The sequence below is a fragment of the Nerophis lumbriciformis genome, linkage group LG25 (genome assembly GCF_033978685.3).
Source record: "Nerophis lumbriciformis linkage group LG25, RoL_Nlum_v2.1, whole genome shotgun sequence".
NCBI classification, from domain to species: Eukaryota; Metazoa; Chordata; class Actinopteri; order Syngnathiformes; family Syngnathidae; genus Nerophis; species Nerophis lumbriciformis.
The window spans coordinates 8,167,501-8,180,000 of record NC_084572.2 but is presented as its reverse complement, the minus strand read 5'-3'; the positions used below and the strand labels follow the sequence as shown (position 1 = coordinate 8,180,000).

The 12,500-nt window shown below is 42.9% G+C and overlaps 1 protein-coding gene across 2 annotated transcripts in view; it reads left to right on the top strand.

The window, feature by feature from the left end:
* Nucleotides 1-12,500, top strand: part of etv6 (ETS variant transcription factor 6) — an 87,187-nt gene that overhangs the window by 70,606 nt on the left and 4,081 nt on the right. For both annotated transcript variants that reach the window (XM_061983631.2, XM_061983630.2), the window contains exons 4-5: nucleotides 4,006-4,140; nucleotides 10,587-11,174. In XM_061983631.2, coding sequence (XP_061839615.1) covers nucleotides 4,006-4,140; nucleotides 10,587-11,174 — 723 coding nt within the window. The remainder of the gene's footprint in view (nucleotides 1-4,005; nucleotides 4,141-10,586; nucleotides 11,175-12,500) is intronic.

Below are 12,500 nucleotides of genomic sequence, written 5' to 3'. Positions count from 1 at the left end.
AAGTTGTTCAACAGTCCGTTGTGCTATTTTAGGCTTCATAATGTCAATGGGAGACAGGTCTGGACTACAGGCAGGCCAGTCTAGTACACGCACTCTTTTACTATGAAGCCACGTTGATGTAACACGTGGCTTGGCATTGTCTTGCTGAAATAAGCAGGGGCGTCCATGGTAACGTTGCTTGGATGGCAACATATGTTGCTCCAAAAGCTGTATGTACCTTTCAGCATTAATGGCGCCTTCACAGATGTGTAAGTTACCCATGTCTTGGGCACTAATACACCCCCATACCATCACACATGCTGCCTTTTCACACTTTGCGTCGATAACAGTCTGGATGGTTCTTTTCCTCTTTGGTCCCGAGGACACGACGTCCACAGTTTCCAAAAACAATTTGAAATGTGGACTCGTCAGACCACAGAACACTTTCCCACTTTGTATCAGTCCATCTTAGATGAGCTCAGGCCCAGCGAAGCCGACGGCGTTTCTGGGTGTTGTTGATAAACGGTTTTCACCTTGCATAGGAGAGTTTTAACTTGCACTTACAGATGTAGCGACCAACTGTAGTTACTGACAGTGGGTTTCTGAAGTGTTCCTGAGCCCATGTGGTGATATCCTTTACACACTGATGTCACTTGTTGATGCAGTACAGCCTGAGGGATGGAAGGTCACAGGCTTAGCTGCTTATGTGCAGTGATTTCTCCAGATTCTCTGAACCCTTTGATGATATTACAGACCGTAGATGGTGAAATCCCTAAATTCCTTGCAATAGCTGCTTGAGAAAGGTTTTTCTTAAACTGTTCAACAATTTGCTCAGGCATTTGTTGACAAAGTGGTGACCCTCGCCCCATCCTTGTTTGTGAATGACTGAGCATTTCATGGAATCTACTTGTATACCCAATCATGGCACCCACCTGTTCCCAATTAGCCTGCACACCTGTGGGATGTTCCAAATAAGTGTTTGATGAGCATTCCTCAACTTTATCAGTATTTATTACCACCTTTCCCAACTTCTTTGTCACGTGTTGCTGGCATCAAATTCTAAAGTTAATGATTGTTTGCAAAAAAAAAAAAAAATGTTTATGAGTTTGAACATCAAATATGTTGTCTTTGTAGCATATTCAACTGAATATGGGTTGAAAATGATTTGCAAATCATTGTATTCCGTTTATATTTACATCTAACACAATTTTCCCAACTCATATAGAAACGGGGTTTGTACATTGGTCATATTCAAAGTCCTCATGTGTCCAGGGACGTATTTACTGACTTTATAAACATAATATGAATTTAAAAAAAAGAAGATTGTGTGACGATAAAAAATATCAATAGTAGTATCGACTAGATACGCTCCTGCACTTGGTATCATTACAGTGGATGTCAGGTGTAGATCCACCCATGGCGTTTGTTTACATTGTGACGCCGGTGAGCTATTGTATCCTCCTTCGGTGTGTAGTGAAGCATGTTTAGCTATTCCTCGTCCTCCAGTCGGCTCTCTTGGTTGCTTTGTTGGGTCTGCTCCTGTCTCTGGCCGGATATGTTTTTTGTTGTTGTCGTGATAACGACACTTGTAAGAAACTTACTTTAAAGTTAAAGTTAAAGTACCAATGATTGTCACACACACACTAGGTGTGGCGAAATTATTCTCTGCATTTGACCCATCACCCTTGATCACCCCCTGGGAGGTGAGGGGAGCAGTGGGCAGCAGCGGTGGCTGCGCCCGGGAATCATTTTGGTGATTTAACCCCCAATTCCAACCCTTGATGCTGAGTGCCAAGCAGGGAGGTAATGGGTCCCATTTTTATAGTCTTTGGTATGACTCGGCCGGGATTTGAACTCCCAACCTACCGATCTCAGGACGGACACTCTAACCACTAGGCCACTGAGTAGGTTATTTGTTGTCTTGGAGGCCAGGATTAGTGATTTAGAAGTAACTAAAACACTGTGGATGGACGTTAGCCGCTAGCTAGCCACATATGCGGTCCTCTCCAAGGTTTCTCATAGTCATTCACATCGACGTCCCACTGGGGTGAGTTTTTCCTTGCCCTTATGTGGGCTCTGTACCGACGATGTCGTTGTGGCTTGGGCAGCCCTTTGAGACACTTGTGATTTAGGGCTATATAAATAAACATTGATTGATTGATTGATAGCTAGTCATGTCTTAAAGCGCCTCTTCCTGAGGGTGTTTCAGTGTTATAACTTCACCTTTATCTTTACTTTTTACACCAAAATGCGTCCGTTTTCTGTCTACACGCTGCGTCTGCTTGTAAGTACTCTGTGTGCGCGCGCTGCCGAACATGCTCCTCTGCTTGTAAAACCTGCAATGCCATGCCCGGGAGCCGATGCTTTTCAAACAGAGCGTAGTACCGCGTTTGATTCATACTATACTAGCACCGTGCAACCCAAGTGGGGTTATAAAAGGGAGTATCGCCATTGTTACTCAAGAACTACACTTTCTGAAAATGAAAGAGAAGTCCATACCTGCCAACTTTTGAAATCAGAAAAACCTAGTAGCCAGGGTCCAGGGGCCACAGGCCCCAGGTAGGTCCAGGACAAAGTCCTGGTGGGGGGTTCAGGCTTCGCCCCCCGACGCAAAATGATTATTAGCATTCAGACAGGTTAAAATGTTGCTAAAACCATCACTTTTCTATCAGTCACAGTGACTTTTCAAAACAAAAATATTACAGCAAAAATCATATGGGTTGATTGACATGTTTATTCTGTAAGCTAACTTCAATAGTTTGAAATTATTTTGACAGTTAATGCCAGTTATCCTGTCAACCTTTCACAAGACTTCAATTTGTTAATTGAAAGTATAAACAGTATAAACACTTTTTACAGTAAACAAATGGTAAAACAGTACTAAATAATTCCATTAAAAAAAAATTGGTGTCATTATTAACTTTCTGTCCAAGCTTGTATAATCTACTGCCTTGTTCAATTGTAAAAAATATTCTGTGCCTAAAATTCACATTTCTATCACAATTATCATACTGTAAACATGGTAAGCTAACTTCATTAAAATTAATAGTCCTGTCAATAGCATGGAATTACAATTCAAATGTAGTTTTTTTGTAAGCCTTTCAAAAGAATTCAAAATATGAAAAATTAATGAAAATTAATTTAAGCCATCAGACACTTGAAAAGTGGCACATCACATCTCTAATGTAATCATTTGAACTTTTCAACAGAAATAGCACTGCAAAAATATTAAGGACATACTTCTGTATTTTGGTAGTTATGCTGTCAACATTTAACAAGATTTCTTCAACTTGGACTTGAAAGCATAAATAGTATAAACACTTTTAACAGTATAACAGTACTAAACAATTCCAATAGATAACATTGGTGTCATTACCTTTTTGTGGCTAAAATCCAAATTTACATTGAAAGTTTTCCACTTGTATCGCTAGCAACGGCATTAGACTTGTGTTTTTTTGTCCCAACGTGGTCTTTTACATCGCTAATTCCTCCGTGTCCGATCGAAAAATCTTGTCTGCACAAGGTGCAATTCGCGTAGTTTTCACCCTTTTTGGAACGGATAATTATTCCCGGATAGGCTTTTGAATATTCTTCACGGAATGACTGCAGTTTTCTTTTCGGTTTAAGACTCGTTTGCGATTTTTCTCCGGCTGATTCCATGATCGTTCGCTCGTTTGGAAACAATGGGCAACAGGTGCCTCGTGCTTGGCAGCGGTGCTATAAATAGCCTCGCGCATGGCATTCGGAATGGCTCGATAGGAAGTTACGGGAAGCAGTGTCGATTGTCATTGTTGTTACGCGATTTCGTGAATAAAACTTAAAAAAAAATTATTTTTTTTAATTAATGAAAAACCGTATTTTTTATCACTGCAACCGTAACCCGGAATAGGTTGATGAAAACCGTACTAATTACGGGAAAACCGGAGTAGTTGGCAGGTATGGAAGTCCAACACAGTAATATCGATTTCCCGTTTTCAACGTGTGACCCTGTTTTTTTTTTTTTGTTTGTTTCTTTTCCTGGTGCAGGCGACGTTTTGTACGAGCTGCTGCAGCACATCCTGAAGCAGAGGAAGCCCCACGTCTTCTACCCTTCCGGCTATTTCCCCGGAAACCCCTTCCACCTGCTGCCCGAGAGCACCGCGCAGCACCTGAAGCTCGAAGGTCAGCTCGTGTTTTCTGTCAAACTATTTTCCACCCGGGGAGGGAATAAAAATGAAATTTTGTGCATGAAAGATGCTAAAAATAATCATCATTTGAATTTGAATGAACTATGTTTAATCTCAGGTTCATACTGGCTTGCATAATTGGAATTAACTAGAAAAAAAGAGGCCAAAATATGAAAATAAATGCAATGTAAATGTCAGATTGTCATACAGGAAGATGCATTTATTTGACAAAGTTTTAAATGAACTTAAAGGGGAACTGCAATGGTTCACAATCCTATGCAAGACAAGAACACGTTTTTATTCTTCTATGCATTGTTTGGTGAATAAAAAGTCAGCTGACAAAGGAGGGGATAGGAGTCACTCGTTTAAAAAGAAAAAAAAAATCCAAAAACCTCCATGGTGAAGTGAATTATATTTATATAGCACTTTTCTCCAGTGACTCAAAGCGCTTCACATAGTGAAACCCAATATCTAAGTTACACTTAAAGCAGCGTGGGTGACCACTGGTAAAGTGTCTTGCCCAAGGACACAACGGCAGTGACTAGGATGGCGGAAGCGGGAATCGAACCTGGAACCCTCAAGTTGCTGGCGCGGCCGCTCTACCAACCGAGCTATGCCGCCCCACGGTGGTATTATGTATATATGTACGGACCATGATGGTATTTCTGTTCTAAATTGGCCCGCCAACTCCCCTGACCTTAGCCCCATAGAAAATCTGTGGGGTATTGTGAAAAGCAAGATGCAGAATGCCAGACCCAAAAACGCAGAAGAGTTGAAGGCCACTATCAGAGCAACCTGGGCTCTCATAACACCTGAGCAGTGCCAGAAACTCATCGACTCCATGCCACGCCGCATTAACGCAGTAATTGAGGCAAAAGGAGCTCCAACCAAGTATTGAGTATTGTACATGCTCATATTTTTCATTTTCATACTTTTCAGTTGGCCAACATTTCTAAAAATCCCTTTTTTGTATTAGCCTTAAGTAATATTCTAATTTTGTGACACACGGAATTTTGGATTTTCATTTGTTGCTACTTCAAATCATCAAAATTAAATGAAATAAACATTTGAATGCATCAGTCTGTGTGCAATGAATAAATATAATGTACAAGTTACACCTTTTGAATGCAATTACTGAAATAAATCAAGTTTTTCAAAATATTCTAATTTACTGGCTTTTACCTGCATATGTATGTACAACTCTTATTTTTTTGTGATGTAGTGATTGGAGCACATACTTGTTGGTCACAAAAAACATTCATGAAGTTTGCTTCTTTTATGAATTTATTATGGCTCTACTGAAAATGTGAGGGTCAAAAGTATACGTACAGCAATGTTAATATTTGCTTACATGTCCCTTGGCAAGTTTACCTGCAATAAGGCGCTTCTGGTAGCCATCCACAAGCTTCTACTTTTTGACCACAAAATTGCTGCAGTTCAGCTAAATGTGTTGCTTTTCTGACATGGACTTGTTTCTTCAGCATTGTCCACACCTTTAAGTCAGGACTTTGGGAAGGCCATTCTAAAACCTTCATTCTAGCCTGATTTAGACATTCCTTTACCACTTTGGGGTCATTGTCCTGTTGGAACACCCAACTGCGCCCAAGACCCAACCTCCGGGCTGATGATTTTAGCTTGTCCTGAACAATTTGGAGCTAATCCTCCTTTTTCATTGTCCCATTTAAAGCAGCAGTTCCATTGGCAGCAAAACAGGCCCAGAGCATAATACTACCACCACCATGCTTGACGGTAGGCATGGTGTTCCTGGGATTAAAGACCTCACCTTTTCTCCTCCAAACATATTGCTGGGTATTGTGGCCAAACAGCTCCATTTTTGTTTCATCTGACCACAGAACTTTCCTCCAGAAGGTCTTATCTTTGTCCATGTGATCACCAGCAAACTTTAGAGGAGCCTTAAGGTGTGGCTTCTGGAGCAAGGACTTCCTTCTTGCATGGTGGCCTCTCAGTCCATGGTCATGCAAAACAGGCTTGACTGTGGACACTGACACCTGTGTCCCAGCAGACCTGCTTTTTGGTGTTTCTTGGTTGACTCTTGATCATCCTGACCAATTGTCTCTAAGCAGCAGGTGATCGCTTGTGTTTTCCTCCTGATCGTGGCAGTGACAAAACTGTGCCATGCACTTTATACTTATGTCTGCACAGTTGCTCTTGGGACCTTAAGCTGCTTTGAAATGGCTCCAAGTGACTTCCCTGACTTGTTCAAGTCAATTATTCGTTTTTTTTTCAGATCTGTGCTGAGTTCCTTTGACTTTCCCATTGTGGCGTTTGTAAGCGAGTCTAATGACCGCATCACATGAGTCCTATTTAAATGTGCTCAGAGACGTCAACAGGTGTCGTCAATCATAATCACTCACATGAAGTTAAGAGGCCATGCCATGAAGCTCATTTGATTGGATTGCAACTTTTCCACATCACCAAAATGTATCAAGTATGTTGCTGTATGTATACTTTTGACCCTCACATTTTCAGTAGACTCATAATAAATTCATAAAAGAAGCAAACTTCATGTTGATGTAGTTGTTTTTTTTAATTTAATTAACATATTATTTTTAATAAAGTCAAATGCAACAAAAGAAGTATGACACGTCTCTTGAGTAAAGTAAATATGGACAGCAAAAAGAACAAATGTCTCACATAGAACCCTGCTGTGTTTTTATTAGGTGCTCTATTAATAGCTGCTGCTTTTATTTGGCAACATTAACAACAACATTAACAACAACAAAGTGTTGCCATGAAGCGAGAAACCTGTTCCACCAGGAAACTGTGGTCAAAAGTCTGGAAAACACCTTCTGACTTCCTGCTTGGAGGCAGCTGTCAATGTCGGAATATTGTTGCGTAACAGTGACACCCAGTGGTTGTGAGTAGATGACACCCGGCAGCAGACATTGTAAACATTCATTTTTGAGAATCAGGTGTCCATAATCACTTGTATCAAATCAAGCACTTAGGCATGGAGACTATTTCTACAAACATGTGTGAAAGAATGAGCCGCTCTCAGTGATTTCCAGCATGGAATTGTCATAGAATCATACTTGCCAACCTTGAGACCTCCGATTTCGGGAGGTGGGGGGTGGGCTGTAGGGGGCGTGGTCGGGGGCGTGGTTAAGATATATATATATATATATATATATATATATATATATATATATAAGAAATACTTGAATTGTAGATATATATATATATATATATATATATATATATATATATATATATATATATATATACAAATAAATAAAAGAAATACTTGAATTTCAGTGTTCATTTATTTACACATATACACACACACATAACACTCATCTACTCATTGTTGAGTTAAGGGTTGAATTGTCCATCCTTGTTCTATTCTCTGTCACGATCAGAACACACACACTATACAAATATACATTATAAAATCAATAAGAAAACTGGAGCTCTAATTTGGGAGTCTGAATTAGGACCAGAAGTTCCTATATAAACATTGCGTACTCACGTCGCCTTTTTGTATTGATTACTGCAGTTGTGCACTGGATTCATTCACAAATACAAACTACAACTCACAAACAGTTTAGAGTTAGGCTCCACCATCAGAATGTGTACTTAAACTTATAAAGATCACATGGATATTATTCAGTGAGTTGATTCACCAAAACTAACCTGTTATACAGGAGGAAAAAGCACACAGGACGTTTCAATTGTTCACAGACTGGTCGCGCTCATCAGAATGACAAGACACTTCCGGTCTGCAGGTGATAGCATTCAATTGGGAAGAAACGCCCTACTGCCCCCTACTGACCAATGTGAATACTGATAAATGTGTAATGACAGCTCCAAAAACGAATTCAAACCACAAAATAAAATAAATAAATCAACACAAAAATGTGACACATTATTGGTGGGTCACATATGCATGTACAGTAGATGGCAGTATTGTCCTGTTTAAAAGTGTCACAACATTGCTGTTTACGGCAGACGAACTGCTTTACGGTACACGAAAACTTGACTGCTGTTGTTGTGTGTTGTTACCACGCTGGGAGGACGTTAATGAAACTGCTTAACAATAAACCCACATAAGAAAACCCAAGAACTCGCCCTCGATCATTAGCTGTTTATATTGTGGGAAAGCGGACGAGTGAACAGGCTGTCAACACGTCACTCAGGTCCGCATGGAGCTGGAGGGGGCGTGGCCTCCAGCTCCGCCTGAATTTCAGGAGATTTTCGGGAGGAAATTTGTCCTGGGAGGTTTTCGGGAGAGGCGCTGAATTTCGGGAGTCTCCCGGAAAATCCGGGAGGGTTGGCAAGTATGCATAGAATGCCACCTGTGCAACAAATCCAGTCGTGAAATTTCCTCCCTCCTAAATATTCCAAAGTCAACTTTATTATAAGAAAAGTGAAGAGTTTGGGAACAACAGCAACTCAGCCACCAAGTGGTAGGCCACGTAAACTGACAGAGAGGGGTCAGCGGAGGAATTATGGTGTGGGGTTGTTTTTCAGGAGTTGGGCTTGGCCCCTTAGTTCCAGTGAACTTGACTGGCCTGTGCAGAGTCCTGACCTGAACCCCATAGAACACTGCATTGAGTGCCATCCCATTCCTAACCCATAGGGTTCAATATGACCTTTTGCAGCTATTACAGCTTCAACTCTTCTGGGAAGGCTGTCCACAAGGTTGCCTAAGTGTGTTTATAGCAATTTTCCACCATTCTTCCAAAAGCATATTGGTGAGGTCACACACTGGTGTTGGTGGAGAAGGCCTGGCTCTCAGTCTACGTTTTACCTGGGTCAGGTCAGGACTCTGTGCAGGCCAGTCAAGTTCATTCGCACCAGACTCTGTCATCCATGTCTTTAAGGACCTTGCTTTGTGCACTGGTGCACAATCATGTTGGAAGAGGAAGGGGCCCACTCCAAACTGTTCCCAAAAGGGTTGGGAGCACGGAATGGTCCAACATGTTTTGGTATCCTGGAGCAGTGCACGCTTCGTGGCAACACATTGGTGTGGATGAACTTGACTGGCCTGCACAGAGTCCTGACCTGAACACCTTTGGGATGAATTAGAACGGAGACTAAGAGCCAGGCCTTCTCCACCAACATCAGTGTGTGACCTCACCAATGCGCTTTTGGAAGAATCGTGGAAAATTGCTATAGACACACTCTGCAACCTTGTGGACAGCCTTCCCAGAAGAGTTGAAGCTGTAATAGCTGCAAATTGCATATTGAACCCTATGGGTTAGGAATGGGATGGCACTCAATGCAGGTGGCCAAATACTTTTCATCCCAAAGGTGTTCTATCAGGTTCAGGTCAGGACTCTGTGCAGGCCAGTCAAGTTCATCCACACCAGACTCTTGTCATCCATGTCTTTATGGACCTTGCCGTGTGCACTGGTGCACAGTCATGTCCAAACTGTTCCCACAAGATTGGGGAGCATGAAATTGTCCAACATGTTTTGGTATCCTGGAGCACCAGTGCACAAAGCAAGGTCCATAAAGACATGGATGACAGAGTCTGGTGTGGATGAACTTGACTGGCCTGCACAGAGTCCTGACCTGAACACCTTTGGGATGAATTAGAACGGAGACTGAGAGCCAGGCCCTTTACACCAACATCAGTGTGTGACCTGTTGCGTTTTGGACCAGTTTTTCCTCCCAGGGAATTCAAGTCACAATTCGCTCCCAAGTTCTTTCCGACACTTAAAGCTGAGTTGAAAAACCACCAGAGACAGAATAGGTATTTTGTTGTATATTCTCAAAGCTTTGCCAATATACATTTTGATTGAGACCAGTCTAACCCTAGAACCTTCTATCGCGCCTCCCAAAAATGGTCTGTCTTCCCGATCCCACCACCCTCTCTCTCGTCCCATCTCTGTAGACATAACAAAATGCTAGTCTAAACACATTCCAAAGAACTCAAGGTTTACACACGAGCTGTGTTCAAATATGACTAAGAAATGAAAGAAGTACAACTTAAATTCAGATATATGTAAATATCTGCCTCCGACAGACCTCACCAATGTGCTTTTGGAAGAATGGTGGAAGATTGCTATAAACACACTCCGCAACCTTGTGGACAGCCTTCCCAGAAGAGTTGAAGCTGTAATAGCTGCAAAAGGTGCACCCACATCATATTGAAGCCTATGGGTTAGGAATGGGATGGCACTCAATGCAAGTGGCCAAATAATTGTAATCCCAAAAGTGTTGTATCGGGTTCAGGTCAGGACTCTGTGCAGGCCAGTCAAGTACATAGTGTATGTACAACAACTACTGTATTTTTTTTTGTTTGTTTGGCCACGCCCACCTGAGCAGAAATAGAAAATAGTTTCTGCCCAGAAACCGGTCATTACCCAAAGTTCCCCTCAGGCAAATGAATGAATGTAACGATGACTCTGAGTTATGTACCAAATGTTTCCCAGCAGCCATTGACTGAGGGGTTTGATTCCCTTGTGTCCGCAGAGACGGTACGACGGGCGCCATGTGCGACAGAGCCACTCCCGCAGCATCCGCCGACCATCGAGTTGCGACACCGCTCCCGCTCGCCGCACCACCCGGCGCCGCGGCAGTCCCCCCCGGAGCAGAGTCACCCGCGGGCCGGCGCCGAGGACCACCTGCAGTCCTTCTCGCAGCTGCCGGACAGTAACCACCACCTGCTCGAGGACGCCTACCCTCTGGCGCTATCCCCGGCCGCCCCCAACGGCCGCTGCGCCACCCCCAGAGAGGCAACCTGCCCCGGCAGCCCGGGGAGCCAGGAGGCGGGCCCTCCTCGCGTCATCCAGCTCATGCCCAGCGCCATCATGAACCCGCTGTTCCCGGGCGCCGGCCGGAGTGGCGGCACTGTGGACTTCAGGCACAGCCGCGGCGGACCCCAGGCGGCGCTTGAGAACGGTCGCGAGGGGAAGGTGCACGGCCATCAGATGACGACGGCCCAGCAGCCGCATCATCTCTTGCATCACCACCACCAGCAGGAGGAGGCGCTCTACAGGAACATCATCATGCCCGTGTCGCCTCCGGAGGAGCCGCAGATGCCACTGGGGCGCATCGCAGGTGAGACCACCACCTCTGGCTACGTTTGGCTGAACGTCAACTTTAGTTGATACATGCTAACTGTTAGCATGCTAATGTCAACATTTTCGCATGTTAAAATTTTTAGCCAATTTTGCTGCCATACACCTCGGAGTCGTGCCGTGGTACTAGCATGCTAATGTCAACATTTTCGCATGCTAACATTTTTTGCCAATTTTGCTGCCAAACACCTGAGTCGTATGACTTGATACATGCTAACTGTTAGCATGCTAATGTCAACATTTTCGCATGTACCTACATGCTAACTGCTAGCATGCTAATGTCAACATTTTCGCATGTTAAAATTTTTAGCCAATTTTGCTGCCATACACCTCGGAGTCGTGCCTTGGCACTAGCATGCTAATGTCAACATTTTCGCATGCTAACATTTTTTGCCAATTTTGCTGCCAAACACCTGAGTCGTATGACTTGATACATGCTAACTGTTAGCATGCTAATGTCAACATTTTCGCATGTACCTACATGCTAACTGTTAGCATGCTAATGTCAACATTTTCTCATGTTAAAATTTTTAGCCAATTTTGCTGCCATACACCTCGGAGTCGTGCCGTGGTACTAGCATGCTAATGTCAACATTTTCGCATGCTAACATTTTTTGCCAATTTTGCTGCCAAACACCTGAGTCGTATGACTTGATACATGCTAACTGTTAGCATGCTAATGTCAACATTTTCGCATGTACCTACATGCTAACTGTTAGCATGCTAATGTCAACATTTTCGCATGTTAAAATTTTTAGCCAATTTTGCTGCCATACACCTCGGAGTCGTGCCGTGGTACTAGCATGCTAATGTCAACATTTTCGCATGCTAACATTTTTTGCCAATTTTGCTGCCAAACACCTGAGTCGTATGACTTGATACATGCTAACTGTTAGCATGCTAATGTCAACATTTTCGCATGTACCTACATGCTAACTGTTAGCATGCTAATGTCAACATTTTCGGATGTTAAAATTTTTTGCCAATTTTGCTGCAAAACACCTGAGTCGTATGACTTGATACACGCTAACTGTTAGCATGCTAATGTCAACATTTTCGCATGTACCTACATGCTAACTGTTAGCATGCTAATGTCAACATTTTCGCATGTTAACATTTTTAGCCAATTTTGCTGCCATACACCTCGGAGTCGTGCCGTGGTACTAGCATGCTAATGTCAACATTTTCGCATGCTAACATTTTTTGCCAATTTTGCTGCCAAACACCTGAGTCTTATGACTTGATACATGCTAACTGTTAGCATGCTAATGTCAACATTTTCGCATGTACCTACATGCTAACTGTT